This window comes from Lonchura striata, chromosome 3, assembly GCF_050655825.1.
Source record: "Lonchura striata isolate lonStrDom1 chromosome 3, ASM5065582v1, whole genome shotgun sequence".
Lineage (NCBI taxonomy): Eukaryota > Metazoa > Chordata > Aves > Passeriformes > Estrildidae > Lonchura > Lonchura striata.
The window spans coordinates 78,942,031-78,960,500 of record NC_140705.1 but is presented as its reverse complement, the minus strand read 5'-3'; the positions used below and the strand labels follow the sequence as shown (position 1 = coordinate 78,960,500).

The window sequence follows — 18,470 nt, the reverse complement described above, 5'->3', positions numbered from 1 at the left end:
GACAGATCACTAACTCACGTATCCCTAAGAATCTGCCATTCCTCCTGAAGAGAAACCTCTTACCTAGAATGGCATTCTTCTCCACATCCAGCATGTCCAGGGCCTTTGCAAATGAATCCCCCAGCCTAGCCACCATCTCTGGCATGTAAAGGTTGTTGTGAGTCCTGAAACAGAAGAGCACTTGGTTTATACTCATGTAAATCAATCCCTTTTCACCCTTGACAGTGGAATCCTCTCCTTCAGCTTGTGGACAGCTCTTCTGAAGCAGATGATGAGGAAGGTGAGACCATGCATGTGTGCATGGGATCCCCCTTCCCCACCTGCAAAAACACTGGGGAAGCTAGACAGAGACATGGAGTGACTCCACCTCATGTCCTGAATCTCCTGGCTGCCCCTTCTACATATTTCAGTTCATCCCACCCCTTGCAAGCACCAGCAGTAAAAACTCCCAGCAATTCTCCAGATGATGCTGGGAACAACTTATTAGCTTGGCCAAAGGGATGAGAGAATGTATTTTTAGAACTGACAAGACATGGATTTTGTCATCTCAAAAGACTGCTGCACCTAAGGCCCCTGCAGAGGGAGGAGCTGTTTCAGCTCCATACACACACTGCTCCTCAGGGTTGAGTCACAGTCCCCAGAATAGCAGGTGGCATTGGAGAAACTCTAGTGAGAACATCAGTCCCATCAGATGTTACTCATGGCAGGCACACCGGCCCCCTGGACAACACATTCAGCTGGGAACAGTTCCGTGTCATAGGAAGTGGCCACTGTCAGCTGTCTGCAAGGGACACCAATTCAGCCATGGGTGGCTGGTTCTTGCCATCTAGGCCAAAATGAGTCCTCTCTCTTAGCCAGGGTACTGACACTCAGAGCTGGAGTTGGCAGGGGCGTCTCTCTCACCTACCTCTCTCCTTTGAGACCTCAGACCTCCACTCTGGGTGTCGCCAGCTGCCCACAGCACAAATCCTGCAGCCTCCTCCAAAACTGCAATGCCATTGTACCTGCTGCTAGAGGTGATCAAGGGCAACTCAGTATCTCCTCCTTGAGCAGCATTTCCCAAAGCAGGCAGTACATGGGAATGGCTGGGGGAAGGGAGGGTGGACAGACCTCAGGATGTTCTCCAGAGTCTCAGCTTTCACTCATGTAGTAATTACTGGTTTTTGGTATTTTTTTTAAAGGTCTATGTTCATAATTCTGACAACTGTGAGGCAGTGATGTCTGTCTGCACTTGCAGAAAGCTCCAAAAGCGCAACTAGCCTCTTTCTCTCTGCAAGTGTTATATTCCCTGCTCACTGCACATGAGGAAGGCAAGTATGTGAACTTCATGAGAAAGAGCTATAGAAATGACTTCCTAATGACTCATACTCTCATTCTGGGCTGGATCTAACACCATGCAACAGGCCTCAGAGAGGCACAAGCTGATTCTGCTTTGCCAAGAAGGGCTAGGGAACATCCCAGCTTCCACACTGATTAATGCTGCCCCACTGACTCAAAAAGCTGCACATTTTTGCTTGAGGTTATCCTGAAACTTAGCCACTAAAATAATCTCTTGTCTGTCTCTTGTCCACTCCATGTCAGTGTTGGCTTTGCCTCATGCTGGGCAGAAGGCCAGTGGTGCAAATGCAGGGACTGTGGAATTGCAAAGGTGAGCCCTGAAATCACAGTGCACTAACTCCAGCTGGACAGGCCAGACAGTCATCTCCTGAAGGTGAGGTCATGGTCCTTAGTTGTTCCAGAGTCCTTGAAGCATTTTCTTAAGTCTGAGAGTTAGAAGGCAGATATTCACTTACAGGGCAAGCTCTCTTAATACTTTAGCAAATTCCCAGTGGGAATGGGAGAGAAAATGGCCAACCACCCACTCCCTGTGGGAGTTAAAAAGGCATCCAACAGCCCTCATGTGTGATGATATAGCTCCTAGGCATGTTTAAGCTGAGACTTATCAGCATTCCTGGGCACACCACACACAGGAAAACAAAGTAAAACTAATTTCAACAGACATTTATGCTTTAGAAAAGACAAGCAAAGGATATGGCAGGACTTGCAGAATTTTCAGTGATGGTCATAGGTCGGCTAGAAAGAGTATCTGATGCCTAGAGAGAACAGCTTGTAAACCAGAAGATGAGTCCTTTAGGACAGTCCATTACTGAAGAATCTTTTTCCAAAGCTGCAGTTCTCTACAATGAAAATGCCTACAGCATCCATGTCTACCCAAGAATTCTTTCACCAGCATTAATGCTTTGGCAGTGTCAGCATCTCATCATCAGGAGTTCCAAAAAAGCTTGTGTCTAAGCAAAGCATTTACTGAGCGTGAGCACTTAATTTGCAACAAAACACGAGCAAAATGCCAGCACAATAAAGGCTCTGCACCAATCAGGTCATGCAGCTACTGACTGCAGAAATGCACCAAGGTGGCTGAAAATCATGATTTGGGTTTAAATTCAGGAGTGAACATTTTAAGCTAGAAAACACCTAAATGAAATAAAGTACCACAGAGGACAGGAGAATCATTACTCTGAAAACTGCAAGCAGTGATTAATAAAGCAATCTCAAAATAATTAATTTAACACCGCTACCAACACAGAGACTATTGTGGATATTCTCAGTTCAGTCAGAGATAAAAGCAAGAGAATTCTTCCGGGCCTAGCCTGGGAAAATTAGGAGAAAGAATTCAAACAATTGTTATCTCTCTTTCTGTTCATATTGTTTATAGATATGTTCTACCACCATGTGCTATTCATAGTGCACCAATGAGAGGTTTTCACTTTGAGACAAATCATATTTCACCTTAGCGATCCTGGTTATAAAAGAGGAACGCTACATATTAATAAAGATCATTCTTTGCCTTCTGAAGATGGAGTCTCTTCATTCCTGTCCCTGCCTCAACAGCAACAAGAGACAAATACAGATAGGCACAATAAGATGCCGCTCAAAGCTACCTTATTTTTCCATTACCTTGACTACATTATTCTTCTCAGTTCTTTGATCTCACCCGTGACCTACCTTCAAGCTACTTACTACCCTAGCAAAAGCCCAGTGGCATAACAGCTTCACTGCTTCTGTCTGCTAACACAGCAGCAGAACACATTATCCAGAGAGCAGTGGACCCATCTGCTCAGCCTGAAAATCCCCTCTGTTAGCACACTGGTGCCTGACTTGGTGCTCAGTTCAGCTGCTCAGCAGGATCCATATTACTGCTACTTGCAGATCTGCTCACACCGAAACCAACACGGCCTGCAGGGACTTCCATAGCGTTGTCCTAGCGTTGCACGTGGGCAACACTGGCTGTTGCTTATCCATACAGAGAGCTGCCTAATGGCACAGATCCCAGGTAGTAATGTAACTATGTCCCTGAAGGCATCCTAAACACAGGCAGCTTTCCTACCACGTAGCTGTCCCCATATCCCCATGCCTCCTGCCTGCTGACAGGTAGCTACAGATTCCATATTCTCCTGTGTGATCCATATTAAATAGGGCCTGAGAAAGGCATCTGAAGTTGGCAGACAACACAACAAGAGCTCCACAGCACAAGATCCAGCTTTGCCAAAAAGACTTAAGCATCATAATCAGCACCTGCACTGAACAACTAGGAGCTTGCAGTTATCAAAGGCCTATATATCCAACAGCAGCAATGGAAAAATATGAAACATAAAGATCTACTGTTCTGAATACATCATTTATTAGTTCTTGTTGGAGCATCCAGCTTTAAGAAAAGCCCAGATACCTCTGAGTGAGGTATGGGTTTCTCCATGTACACAGAAAGTATTTTAGTCTGCAGGTGAGATGCTTGAACAACATAGATGCATTATCTCAAAAAATGCCCAAACCAGCTATGGGGCCTGTTCCTTTATATCCTGGATAGAGAACTTAGCTCATGTGTTCTCTTGGAGGTAGTAAAAAACAGGCACAGAATTTCTACTTCTTCACAGAAGTGATAACAGAAGTTGGATGACAGCTTCCTAAGCTTGTTGCAACAGAGATCCCAAGTGATTATACTGAGGCACAAGTTCTGGTAGGGACAGTTGACTGCATGAGGAAAAAGTTGTCTGTTGCAACCTGTTCGGTACCTTGGGCACTGGTTTAGTTGGTCTCACACAATATGACACATGGCAGGCTTTCACTGGAAGAAACAGCATGAGGCTACCACTACTCAGGGCAACTCTACCTAATCTCTCCCAAAAGCTCATCAATAGGATCTTCAGCCTTCCAGGATAAAAGGCAAAAACACTTCAAGCACAATTCTGTAGGTCTACATGGTCACTGGCCAAAGTACCACCACTGTGCTACAGTTTAGTGATGAGAAACACTGCCAGCGTGGGCCATGATGGCATGTGCTTGTCCCAATAGTCCAGCATGTTGCTCCTCTCTGCAAGCAGCACATTCCTGAGCTCAGTGACTACTAAACATACTTGACTAGATGGAGCTCAGGTAACAGGGCTCCTTCCCTTACAAACCCAGGAGCTGAAAAATCTAAGTGGATCTGGAAAGATTCTTTCTCAAAAGGCCTCTGCCAATGATAGAGTAGCAAGTTTTCAAGTATGCAACATGCTATCTCACAAAATTGTCCCATAAGTCTGGCAAACTACCAGTGTCAGGAGTTACCCTGAGAGACACTTCTCCTTTGTAATTCTGGGAACTGTGTTCTTCAGTATTTCCCTTTTCTGTCTTCACTTGCTCCCTCCCCTGGCTGCCCAAGACCTACACACCACTGGTGACACACAAGAGAGGCACTGCATGGTAGCAACAGCCTGAGAGTATGCATCCACTGATTTCAAGAGCAGACAGTGCTTCAGGAGGCTGCTGCTCATGGGTCAGCAAAGCCAGCTTAATTTAACACTGAAGAGAGAACAACATGGAACGGGATGCGATGAGAGCTGGGACTGCCCTAGTGGTGACAGGAGAGGTGGCCTTGCAGGGGCTGAGGGCAGAGCAGAGATGTTAGTAGAGAAATCATTAACTGGGTGGCAGAACTATAGCAGTGGAGGTGGGGGAGGCAACTCCAGCACAAGCTCCCATTAGCTTTGATGGCCTCTTGCAGGCCAGGTCAATGAATGGTCAGAAGGCTCCAGTTTCCACAGTGCCATTCCCCACTATGAACAGTCAGTAAGAATACTTGGGCACTGGCACCAGCCCATATTCCCACTGGCTTCACTGGGCAAACCATGCTCTGAGCATTCCACAAATTTATCACAGTTTGGCTTTCAGAGATTTATAAGCCAACATAAATTATTTCAAATCAACTTGACCCACCTTATGAGAGCAAGTAAATTGTCAAAAAGCTTCAGGACCTGCTCAGTGCAGGGATTACGGTACATTGGAGTTCCACTGGGCAGGTATCCCAAAAAGAATCCTCCAGCTTTTGCCTCTTCAGTAGCAGCAGGCCAACGAGCTCGTTTCACAACCCCCAGGATGGTGTACACACAAAAGCTTATCTGCAGCAAGAGATGTGGAGAAAGCATTTCTTAGCCAAATCAAAGTCTGAATCAAGAGGTTTTCAGAGAAACATGTCATCATCCCATCTTGAAGGGAATGTTATATAGTGAGCCTAACCTGGTAATAGGAACAAACCCTGGTGAGTTTGCTGCCAGGAAAATGTAGCAAATGATTGTGCTGTATTCCATCACCTTCAGAGAGCCCTGGCCATGGCAGGATGGCCTAGGAATTCACTATCAGACAAATCACCAATGCATATCACCTCAAGAGCATGCAAGCAGCCAGGTAGACTGCTAAAAGTTAAGGATCTAGACCATCAGCTTCCCATGTCCTTCATGTGCTGGGACAGATGCAGGATCTGAGATGACACAGCTGCATTAGCCCTGAATCACAAGCACATCCCTGTGGACTGCATTTCAGTGTCTTCTACAGATCTGAGGACAGCAACTCAATTTGCAGTTCAAGTGAAGACTTTACAGTAACAACTCAATACAAATCTCCTCAGATGAATTTTAATTGTATTCTGTGCTCCAGTCTGAGCATGATGTTTTCCATACTGCCTGGTTTAAAAAGCACAATTCACTGTGCAATATTTCTAAAAATTATGTAAATCAATTGCTTCTCCAAAACCAAACTCTATTAAACATAGACGAGTAAACAGTGTGCTTCACTCTGATAAATAATGTTGTTTTGCATGGCCTGCATGCTCTTTACTGTAGCTTAAAGAGCAAGGCCAGCCTGTTATTCTGCAATCTAAAGAAGTACATGATCAGGAAACCTTGTGTGCAATCACAAGAGAAATGGGGATGGAAGGAGGCAGGTCTCTTTTCATTAAGGATTACATCTCTCCTGGTAACATACTCACTCTAGACCGGTTCAGGCCACTAGGATCTTCCATGACTGGATCAGCAATTTTGTTGTCTGCACCCACATAGGATATAAAGGCTTCAGGATCTGAGAGGACTCTGGCAGCAGCAAAAGACAGCAATGGGATTATTATTTGTACCAGGGAATTTAAGCAGAGCTTTGCACTGTCAATGAACACAAATAAGAGCAGGATAAAGAGGCTAGGTAGCACTTCATCCTGTACATGGGAACATGATTAAAAAGCATCAGAGATGTGTACATTTCCCAAACATTATCAGTTCTCTTGGGCTGTGGGGATCTAAAAGATTATTTTATGAAGACAGCCCTGTTTTTTGTATGCTCAGCTACCCAGAGCTGCAAGACATCTCAGCTTCCTACCTTCTCATGGGGATGAGCAAGGATGTCTTTCATTTCTCATTTTCTACAAATGCTTTGAGCATGCTGGGGAATGTTCCTTTATTACCTTAAAAAACACTTACCCAGAAATTTTCAGCAAACAGCATTTAGTCTCTTGGCAGTTTCTGTACTGTAGGAGAACTATTATCACAATGACTTCCCACAGCACAGGAGGTCAAGAGGCAGCCCACCATCCTCCTATGGGTTGTGTGTTTCCTTACTGGGCATGACATTACCTCCTCAACACCTGCAGCTCAAAGTTGGAGAAGAAATGACCAACAGAAAGAAAAATAACCCATACCTCTGCATCTCTGGGGAGAGCCATAAGCCAGCCACAGGAGCCATGAGCTCCTCCAGGAAAGCCTTCTGCCGCTCATAGTCCTTAAACTGGTTGCTGATGAGGACAAGAGCCTCCATAAGAGCACACTTCTCCATCTGCGTCAGAAGTAGCTCATTTGACAGTAGCTGTTTCACGTGGTTGTACAACATCTCAAAGTTTGGCTAGAAAACACATCCAAGTGGAAAAGCGTCATACATTTGGTATGGAGGAGGGCCACTGGGGGAGGTAGAGAAGGGGTGTACTGCACAGCTGGAGGAGCATGTCTGTCACCTTTTCTCAAGATAGCCATCTCCTCCTCACACTCAAATTTCTCTGCATGTTCAGTCTAAGGGAACTTCTGTTTTTTCCTACCCCTCTATCATTATCCTGCATCCACTTTAACTCTCCAGAATGACTGAAATAAGAAGAAGAAATCTCTCCCTAGGTAGTTATATCCCTTAAAGCAGTGTCACACCTCAAAACAGTTCTGGTGTTTTTATTTGCTCACAGAAAGCACCTTGCTTCTTTGGCCAGACTTAGGATTCTGCCATTTCTTTGCTTGTGGTAAGTAACAATTCATATGGTTAAAATGAGTACCACAGGAATTCTTGCATTTATTCCCTTTCTTCTCCAGCTGTCACCACATCTACCCTAATTTTGTAAAAACATTAGCAATCATCCTCTTCAGCAAAGTCCTCTGAACATCTTTTGGGGCAACTGTGTGTCCTTGGCTCTTCTTGTAAGATGTCTGGCTGGCCATAGGAAAGAGACAGCTATAGCTCAAGGACCAATAAAGTGGAACAAAAACCAACCCATTCATTCTTAGCATCAATTACAGAATGCAGACTGGAACCTCCAAATTACCTTAACTAACATCCTTCAAAAATGTCTTTGTTTAAATCAGCCATGTCCTATGGTCCTCCTACAATCCTAGGTCCCACTCCACAGAAACACATCTAAAGAATGTTGCAGGCAGAGACTGTTTACTTCATAAAAAAAACCAAAACACAGCTCATGGAATTTAATGTATTTGTCTTCTAATCTCCTCAAGCTCATCCAGAAAACAAACACTCTCCTTTTTCTCCTATATTCTGTTAAGTAACAGAAGACAATCTAGTGTTAGCTATGTTAGTGTCTTCAGCAAAGGACTTAAATGAGACCAGCACAGGTGAAACATGAATATTCAGCGAACATTCCCATAATACCAATGCAGTGCTGCTTGTGTCCTCCTCATGATCCCTTTTACATTTAACCCACCAATCTACAATTCAACTTCTCAGGCAGAAAGTTTTTCGGCAGGGAAAAAAAGAGGTACAGGGAATGAACCACTTTACCATTTGTGTAGCAGAAATGCTTCCTGCAAGGAAAGCAGACTGTAGACATGGGAGCTGAAGATCCCACAAAATCCAACTGAAACTGAGGCAAGACTCTTCATGACAATTGCATTTACATACCAGGACAAGCTGAGGGTAATCCCGGCACATCTTTATGATTGAGGAGCACGCATGCCTTCTCACATTTTTCACTGCTCGAGTTCTAGGAGCCTGGACAGACACAACAAACTTCAATGCAACAAAACAAAAGTTCAGCCAAATGCAGGGTATCTTCAAGAGACAAATTCACTACATATAGATTTCTGCGCTGTTGAGCACAGATTAAAAAAACATTTCCACACCTCCCCTACCCCCTCCAAAATAATCATGCAACAACCAAATTTCCTCTGAAGCAGGAGTCAACTCAAGCAGTCCATGTTCAAACAAGCTGTACTTAGGAGTGAGGATGCCATAGCTCTTACTATTTCAAGACTCCAGGCACTTCTTAGGTAAATGGCAGGTTTACAGCCATCCTTCAGAGCCATTTATACCAAGTACTGAAAGAACACCCAGAGCTAATGAAGGGATTTCACTCTCAGGAAGGCCAGCACCGACTAGGGAACTAAGTGTACTGGCCTTAGAGCACACCTGTGGCCTTCTAAGTTAGTGAGCCAAAGCTTAGTAGGCTATGTCAACTACAGAGAACAGCAATATCTAGACTCCCCAGCTTTTTCAGGAGCAGAACTATACTTGAGAAGCCTACTTCAGCAGAGTCTTCATACTCAGGATGCTGGCTCCACTAGAATGTGATTTGATCCAACTGTTATAGCTCATTAGTAGATAATAATTCAGACGTACCTTACTTTCTTCTACAACTTCAAAGGTAACTGAAGCAAACAGCTGTGAGAAAAGGGAGGAGAAAATTTTTTAATAAAAGTATAATTTGTTAATATTTAGCACTCATGTCTCTTTGAGCTCAAGGAACAGGTAATATAGATTTTAATGCAATTTCATTGAAGTCAGTGAAGAACCCCTGAGTGAGCTGAAAGATTAAATCATCAATACAGTGACACCTTGAAATAAAACATGGCCAGAGCATGTAATTAATACTAAGATTTAAGGCTGTGAACTACAAAATTTAGGTTAATTGACATTACTCTTCTTGTGACAAGCCTCAGTCTCATTTTCTCGCATCTTTAACATAAAGGATAATCCTTCCCTAACAGCAACACAAAGAGGATTGACCCCTGCAGTTTAGTCCAAGAGCCCTGCACTACAAAAAGCTGATGTGATTTTATCAGGGTTTGCACATACCTACCTTGGAAAGTACTTGTGGGAGGTATTCTGGTCGGTAAGTGACAAATGGAAAGAGAGCAGAGACATTGGTGAGCACACAGGACAGGATGAGAGGATCTTTTGTTTCAAAATTAAGGACAAGCTGCAGCAGATCTATGCCATCATTCACAGGGATTTCCTACAAAGGTAGCAAAAAGAAAGGAGAAAGGGAGGCAACGCTCAATACTTCAACTGTAGTATACTTCTTACAAAACCTAGGAAAAAGGCTGAGGCAAAAAGGACAGCAGCATTGCCACTGTTGATAGGACAGTCTTGAGACATAAGTCTCTAGTCCTCATACTATTGCTTGCACCTCTGGGAAAGGCAAATTTCCTCTCCCACTCTGCCTCCCAATACTCCTCTTGACATTGTCCAACAGATTCCAAGCTTAACCAGCTGTATTGACCTACATTATTCTACTATGATTAGACTGATGAGTACATGAGCAGCTTTAATCTAATTAAAAAATCAAGTCAGTCTACATCAAACTGATCCTTCTGATTTGCCTGCTGTTGAACAAAAGAGAGAGAAAATGCTTCTGATCTCCTACTCTCTAGGAATAGTTCCTCTCATTTAGTTACAAATTAAAATGTAAAAAATCTAGTAAGAGGAAAATTAAACTCAAGAAATTTTTCCTTAAGCAATCTCTTCTCCTCTAGCAAGGCATTATGTAAAAGCATGTCACCTGAGCACTCTCCTATGACTTCTCATACCATAGTGTCCAAAACCAAGACACGCCAGTATGAGTTTGGTGTCATCAAAAGAAGGGTCATTATTCCTCGTGAGAATGGCTCACCAAACATTCTGGGTTTTGCATGGAGGTAACCAGTTACTAAAAACTGCTCAAGGATAACATAACTGCAAAAACCCTGGTGTCGACCTAGAAGAAGCCAGGAGAGAAGGCAGAAGCATGGGATACACATACATCTTTATCCATGGTTCGAAACATCTGGCTGATGACGCTCTCTGAGAAGAAGGTCATGGCATCCCACTGCACAAAGGATGGAGAGAAGATGGAGCAGAGACCTTCGCCTGTCTTAGCTGAAAGGAAGAGAACACAGGAGCTCTCACCATGCTCCTCAACAGCAGCCTGGTAAGCTCCTGTGCTGCACTTAGCACTCACAGATATTTTAAGCACACAGCTCTCCCTGCAGATGCCTGGCCGGGATGCACTGGGAGCAATTAAGGTAATCTCGTGTGATTTGCTTAATTCAAGTGAAGGCTCCCGAGGTGTAAGTCTTTTGAGGTACTGTGCAGAGCAATAGAACAGATCACAGAAAGGAAAAGAAGGGAGACCACATGCCCAGACTCAGCACTGCAGGCAAGACTGTCCTCGGTGTGACTTTGCAGAGCACCAAGCAGATGTCCTTCAGAGCAGGGAAAGCAAAGTGAATGGCAGGGAATTTGCCAGATAGGCATAACTTCCCTAACAAAAATAATAAATATGTTACAAAGATAAAATGCCCCAAATAATTGTAAAATTGTATTAGGAGGACAGCTGTACCTGTTCTGCAGAGCAATTTCAGGGAAGGAGAGGAGGAGCCAGGGGCTTTACATTACATATTCCATATGTAGACTCCAAAGGGATAAATTAGGGAAGGGGTGGGTTTGACTTGGTTTTGCTTTTTAACTTGCAAAAACCTTAAAATCCTGAAAATCTAGCATGGAGTCTTGCTTACCACTTAAAAAATTTAAACAATATCAACAACAACAAAAAAAAAAAGCCAAGAAATTTCTTCTTGGCTTTAATTAAAAAACAAATCCCATATCCCTAATTTTTTTCAGGTAACTTACAGTTCATGGGTCCAGTATCAACAGGAGCTGTGAGTTGGTACCTCAGCCATTCACCAGCCATTTGGAAGCCAGTTAGAGGGTCCAGACGACAAGCCATCCTAATTACCTCTCCTTGCTGGGCCCGGAAAGCTGCAGGGAAAAATCACACACCAAGAAACCAGCTGATGCTACAGATTTTGCAGACCCACAAACATGATGGACTTTTGCTTTGGCAATAGCTTTGTAGTGGGCACAGATACACAACCAGTAGAGCAGGTACAACAGGATGGGCAATTTTTGAAGTGATTTACGTGGACTAAAAAATGACAGACTAACATATTTAAAAGTACAATTAAAATGCAGTACGAATTATGAAAATCTATGCTGATGCCTTTTCCTGGTCTTAAAAAATTGAGAGCCAGATACGGTTAAAGGATAAGGGGTTTTTACCTCAGTATTTTAGTAAGGATGCTTATTGGTGCACCAATTTGCCAAGGTGCATTGTGACACCTTTTACCTTACCAAGGTAAAAATCCCTTATCCCTTAACCATGCCTGGCTCTCAATTTTTTAAGACCAGGAACAGGCATCAATGCTAAACCAGATTTATTACAACTAAACCTCTATTCTTCATTTAAAATATGCTTCAAACTGCTGCTTTGACATTTGCTGCTTACAGAGCATCTTGGGATACTGAGATTAAATACCAGCATTAGATAACTACCCCTTCCTTTAGCTAAACACACTTTTCCTAGATTATTCAACTAATGACAAACAAACTTGATCTCAAAACCCAGCTGCCTTGTTTTCAAAGATTCTAAAAACAAAGTACAGAACAGGAATTTCACCTGTTCCAAAATATTCCAGTGCATGACCACACAAAAGAATCAGCTCTGCTGACTACACAAATGTAACTTGGATTGTTAATTAAAGATGTGTTGCCAAGTAATTTTATTTTGTGTTTCAAATTAGTAATATTTTCTTATATATGTAATGTTTCAGTATAACTTAAACCTCTAAAACTATTTCAGATTCTGGCTTTGTCCATTTAGCTACTTTATAGTTTCTACCCAAAAGGGTTTCTTACAATAAGTAGAACTATCTAGTAAGCAATAAAAATGCAACACTTAAAATCTTCAGACATAAATATAAAAAGTAAAAATGTATGTAATTTATTCAGTGTATCCTCCAACCCACCAAGTTAGTACCAAACTACCAGCCAGTTAGAACCAGCTTCCGTTTTGGGAAGAAAAATACAAGATGAAAGAAAAAGTAAAATCATTAATATCCTGTGGTGGTTTAAGATCCCAATTGAATTTGGCTATTTTAATTGCTCAACTCTAGCTATTGATACCAAACCAGAAACTTCCCACCAGGGCCAAGACAGATTTTCTTTATGGAATGACATCTAAAGTCTTTTGTAAGCTGCCCTCCTCTCCTAACCTGAGCATGACTTGAGGCTGTTTGATTTCCTCCTCTAGGTGGCCAAAAGACACATTTGCTTTGACACCAGAATGCTATTAGGCTATCTATCTGACCAGCCAGCAAAACAACAGCAAATACTAAAATTAAACACATGAGCTACCCCAGGAAAATCCTAACTCAATTTTTACTCCAAGATCCAGACTTAAAAAGTTGAGAAAAAAATGGAAGCTGCCAAGCCAATTTGGTAGGCTCCAAGCTCAGCCAGTGACTAAAAGCAGGAAGAAAGGACAGACAACAGAATGTACAAAGAGTCATGGCAACTTACAGTTGAAGAAGGCATTGAAGTCCTCATCACTATCAAAATCAAAACGGGAGTATTCACAGCTGGGGCTGTCTGCTTTGGAAGGAAAGCCCACCTGGAGACAAAGCAAAAAGGTCAGGAAGAAAGAGAAGTCAACCATCATAGCTAACACCAGCTTCAGGGAGATGAAGGCTGGAGGCAAGGAGCAAGATACAACTGTGCTCAGCAGCCTGGAGATCATGTTTGGCCACAACACAACAGAAGTGCAGTTTCTTCCCCCGTGACCCACAGGCCATGTTCACCAGGCACCTTCTCAAACCCAACTGTGATTTCCACATACCTTCACCAGGTTGGTCATAGATGCACGGAGATACTTGGGAACGACAGCCAGCAACAAAGGGTCATGAGACAGAACTTCATGCCGAAAGAGGGCTCCCCATGTGATCTGGGTGGAAGAGCGCAGAAACTGGGGGAAGAAGAGAAGCAAAGCAAGATTTCAGTGCTGGAATCTCCCCTGCTAACATTAAGTGTTGATATCAGAAAGCAACAGCAAATTATACTGACTATTAAGTTCAGGCCAAGGCACCTTGAAGGCACACTGCAAATTCCCAGAAAGCCAAAAATCGCTAATACTAGGTCTGCCTGCAAGTTCTGCATTTTCTACCCAGTTCTCTGTGTCAGGAACTGCTCCTGATGGTGTGGTAATGCAGTAGAAAATACTGTGCCTTCCAGGCCTTCAGCTGAAATGGAGAGCCTAGAGAGCAATATTTAGCAGCTGAAGTTCTGTAGTTTTCTATACGCTACCTCAATTATGCATTCACACACACAGACACACGAGATTTTCAGCCCTTTACATACCTGGCTGGGATGGGTTGTGAAGGCTAAAAATGACTCAAGGTATTTTCCAAAGTTGGCTGGCGTTTCCACATCACAATCTGAGCCCTACGAGGAACATGAAGTATTTCAGACAAAATAGTAACTTTATGGCAGGCTGGGCTCACAAATGGTATGTTTCAGGGTAAAGCAGGAGCACTAGATCCAAGGCCATAGACTGTAAAGGAGCAGAGACAGAAACACTGAACAACTGACTTTTTTCTGAAACCAGTATAGTCCAAGGAGCATCAAGTTCTGTTGACCAGTCTGGAGGTGCTGGAGACACCACCACCACCCTTATTCAAAAATTATGGGTGACTTCTCAACCACTGCTGCTGCCGTGAATCACAGTTTCAGTCCTGCTGGGTCAAACCCACACAGCAGTACCAAAGTAGTACAATTCAAACTGGATTTCACAGGAAAACACACCCAGATAATTGCACTCATTTTTTCCAAACATTTTGTGTATTTAACACAAATATGGGTATCCATGACCAGTAACTTTCTTAGAAGTTTGTCAGGAAATTAAGTTTTACCCAGAGCCATAAATTCAAGGTTTTGCTTCTTCTCAGAAATTGTAAATAATCTGGTGCCCTCAAGATCCCTGAAATTGTACAGCTTAGTGCTGCTCTCCCAGGTGAATCTGAAATAGCAAGCTTCGTCTCCTTACTTCATTATGGATTAACAGCTCCTATTGCCTAACAGCAAGTGGAGTCACTGCAAACAGTAATGCACTCTGTGTGCTGTCCATTCTTTTTAGGGATGAATTCTCAAAGGCTGTTTTTGGTTTTTTCCTTTCTCTCCCTATGAGACATTACTTTGCTCTATTGCTTTTATAGGCTGGTTGCTTCAATATCCTCACAAACAGCACCTCTCAACAAGCCTGGCCTCTTCATTGTAGAAGCATTCAGCTGAACAGAGGGAGTGGGAATTCAGTACCAGCATGGCATGAACAGTATGAATTTGCATCTTCATCCCAACATGGACACAAAGCATTACAAAAATGAACATCAGGAACAGAACCCATTTCTTCCTTCAGCTTCAGAGAGTCTTGGTAGAAGAACATACAGGTATACTCTCTGAGTTATTTTTCTTGAGAAATTTAAAAGTCTTCCAATAGAAGAGTAATTTCCTGGACTAGATTTTCTGTAGCAGTAGTCAGCTAAAAACCTGACCAATTTTCAGTGAAGCTCGGCATTTTACAGAGGTTATAGGAAATGTTTCTTGATGACAGCAAAGCCCTGGCATCAGCCAGGGTCCCTCCAGTTGACATTCCTAAGACTTGTCAGGACACAGTTAACTCACTTAAAAGCAGAGCCATTTCTGCCTTTTGGAAATGCACAAAGAGAATCCTGCAGCTGCCAAATGTGCAGAGAGAACCCTGGTCCTACCTTAGATCAGGGTTGCCTCAAGCCCCAGCCCTAAAAACTAGCCCTGCCAGGGTTGCTGCTGGTATTAATAAAGACTTACTAGCAACGCACATAGCTGGCTGCCCAATGCGCACAAAACTTGGCAAAGCCTCTTCAAGAAAACGTAGTGCTTCTCCACCAGGCCTTCTCCATCTGCTGTCCTGGGAATGAGGGAAGGGGGGGAAAACAGGATCACAGTTACTCATGCTGTAGGTGACAGGCACACTGCTGTCTATCTTGTAGATAGACCAATTTGTTTTTATCGCAGTGGGATCTTTGCTATTATCAACAAGTACTGCTTTATTGGCATCTAAAACCTCTGAAATTGCCTCTTTGAAAGAGTCCCTCCTCTGAATCAGTTTCAGGCTAAAACAGAAAGCCAGGGAAGCTGTGATATTTACACCTCTTTGTCTTTCAATTATGGGTTTTGAAAAAGAACCAACCCTGGTTTTCTAAGTTTTGCAAAAGAAATGGTGATTTTGCTCTCTCCTATCCAGTCCCTGCTTCCTTTGCTTAAGCAGCAGTATTTTTTGCACCTACAAAGCCATTTGTATGCAGTTTCGTGTGAAATCACAGCAGCACCAGGGTACTCACTGGGCAGCAGAGAGGATGCAGTGCATGGCAACATCTCCAAACAAGACCATCAGAGGCTTCCGATCCTCCAGCTTACCCTGTGCACAAAACACACCAGACACTTCAATTAGAACATAACTATTTATTCCCATCTACACAAATATTTCCATCTGCAAGCATAATTAGGAGATTCACAGTTTTCTTTCCATCTGTGGAGAGGCTTACAGTCCACATATGACTTAAGTAAAAACTTGCCAAAATTCCAAGGCATCTGATCTAAAAAAAATGTCTCCAAGCAATCCCACCACAGGAAGTTTAAATGGCAAAACTGACCCTGAGACATTATCTTTTATTCACAGAAGACTGGCTAATTATTTACAGGCAGCTGATAAGCACTCAGCCTTGACACTCAGCTGCTTGTGAATGAATGGGTCAAATCACCTGTTTAGATCCTGCTGTCATTTCTCTGAGCTGCCAGGTGACACAGCTGATGACACTATTTTCCACTTCACAGTTGTAGGAAGTGGGGGATAAAAGGTCACTGAAGCCCTCCAAGTTCAAACTGAAAGGAGAAGCACGCACAGAATTTGGACAGGCTTCTAATGGTTGCTCTGTGTATTGTGCTGACATGACATTCACACCAAATATCATTAACAGAATCACCTAAATTTGAAATTTGATTCTCAGATAAAAGGGCAAAGATAGCATTGCTCAGTCTGAAGAATTATATAGGAGAATAGGCAAAAAATAAAAGGGAGCCAGAAGAGCCAGAGAGGAAGAACTCACTTTCCTGCTGACAGCAATCAAGAGACACTCTGCTGCTCCAACTTGGAGTTCAGGCTCATTTAGGAGTAGACACAACATCTCCAAGAGTTTGCAGTTGTCTGCTGTAATATGGCTTAGGGCTACCCAGTCAATGTAGCCAGCCAAAGTGTTAAGTGCCGCTATCCCAACACGACAGTTTGCCTGGGCCTGTGAACAGAGAGGAGGCACAGGATCAGAGCCAGAGAAAAACAGCAATTCCCATCTAAAGCCACCCACTCCCTGAAATTACAATACCAAGAACCCCCCGAGAAAGTGAGAGATTTGGACCCTTCTGCTGCCACTCCTCACTTGTCTCTTCTCAAGGGGTTAGTATTAAGAGTGAACAAATCCATCTGCATCAAACTGCAGGCAACACACTCAGATGCCTGGGAAAAGCCTAGTTCTAAGTAACCTTAAGATTAAGAATTACTAATGAGCTAACTCTCATATAGTTGCTCTCACCTTTGGTTCCTGAGCCAAATCAGTCTTCTGAAAAAGAAAACAAGAGAGGGTAAGTAACAGCTACAGCACACATTTCCAACCAGCCACTGCTGTACAGGCTTATCCTCAAGGATACAGCCAAAAAAGAAGACACATCATAGTTTCTAACTCAGGACATTGCTGCAGCAACAAAGTCACCTCGGCAGCCCCCAGCTAGGTAAGATAAAAGGACCCTGAATTGCCAAGTTAAGCCACAATTCCCTTCTCATCCAAAAAGGTAAAACTCCAGTCAGCAGGCACCAGGGAGAACAGGAAACAAGAAGCAAAGGCATCTTGGTACCTCCTGGAGGCTTCCAGGAAATAAACTTTTCACCTCTTAAGAGCATCTTACACCCAAAAGCCAGACTCTGAAAATATGCTGATGGCTTTTAAAATTCAGGTCTGAAGAGGTGATTGGTCCATGGTGAGAAAGGCAGCTGGAGAGAGCTGGAGCAACAATTTAAAGCCTGACTCCCAGGCCTAGGACACTTAACAGCAACAATGCACTGCCTATACCACCCTTTTGCCTAATGCAAACAAGTCCCTCAGATACTCAGATTTGATTTGTTTTTCAGATGCAAAGAACCATAGGCATTTCCTTCTACTGCAAGCTTTTGGTTTGGACTATTCACTGCAGTGATTTTTTAAATTAATCACCCTGAGTCCCAAACATCTCATATATAAGCCACCTTATAAACACATTTCTCTATTAATCCATCATACTTTTAAGCACTATACAATATTACAGTCTTGGGGATCTATCCATCATCTCCCCCAGGCTGTGTGCACACAGATGAACACCCAACCCTCAGAAATGACCCTGTGCATGAACAAAGATCTGCTAACCTGTGGACTCGTGAGGTCTTCTTGTTCCTGGGGTGCTCCAACCTTGCCAATCAGAAAGATTCCACCATTAGCGGAAGCAGCCACACTTCAGAGCCTCAAGCATTGCAATGCAAATCTTACCTGGAAATGTATTTCAACCAGACTACGAAACACACAAAGGTCACGCTCCCACCACCATGAACTGCACAGAAAACTATCTACTCTACAGGGCAGGGGTTTGCTCAGCCTGACAGTGCATCAGGAAGGTGTATAGAAGACAGGTAGAAAAAGGGTTTTTCATTTCATTTCACATCTGGATATTAACTCATGGAAAAAAAAAAAAAG

At 43.2% G+C, this 18,470-nt stretch overlaps 1 protein-coding gene across 3 annotated transcripts in view; it reads right to left on the bottom strand.

Annotated features, from left to right (window-relative positions):
* The window catches only part of XPO5 (exportin 5), a 29,986-nt gene that overhangs the window by 8,403 nt on the left and 3,113 nt on the right, over window positions 1-18,470 (bottom strand). For 2 of the 3 annotated variants that reach the window (XM_021544118.3, XM_021544120.3), the window contains 17 exons: window positions 18,147-18,188; window positions 17,283-17,309; window positions 16,803-16,988; window positions 16,038-16,114; window positions 15,505-15,604; window positions 14,020-14,103; window positions 13,502-13,627; window positions 13,186-13,276; window positions 11,458-11,586; window positions 10,589-10,704; window positions 9,647-9,802; window positions 9,187-9,228; window positions 8,470-8,577; window positions 6,998-7,197; window positions 6,299-6,398; window positions 5,251-5,432; window positions 64-164 (listed from right to left, as the gene is read on the bottom strand). In XM_021544118.3, coding sequence (XP_021399793.1) covers window positions 64-164; window positions 5,251-5,432; window positions 6,299-6,398; window positions 6,998-7,197; window positions 8,470-8,577; window positions 9,187-9,228; window positions 9,647-9,802; window positions 10,589-10,704; window positions 11,458-11,586; window positions 13,186-13,276; window positions 13,502-13,627; window positions 14,020-14,103; window positions 15,505-15,604; window positions 16,038-16,114; window positions 16,803-16,988; window positions 17,283-17,309; window positions 18,147-18,188 — 1,867 coding nt within the window. The remainder of the gene's footprint in view (window positions 1-63; window positions 165-5,250; window positions 5,433-6,298; window positions 6,399-6,997; window positions 7,198-8,469; window positions 8,578-9,186; window positions 9,229-9,646; window positions 9,803-10,588; window positions 10,705-11,457; window positions 11,587-13,185; window positions 13,277-13,501; window positions 13,628-14,019; window positions 14,104-15,504; window positions 15,605-16,037; window positions 16,115-16,802; window positions 16,989-17,282; window positions 17,310-18,146; window positions 18,189-18,470) is intronic. The other variant, XM_021544119.3, reaches the window with a different exon arrangement.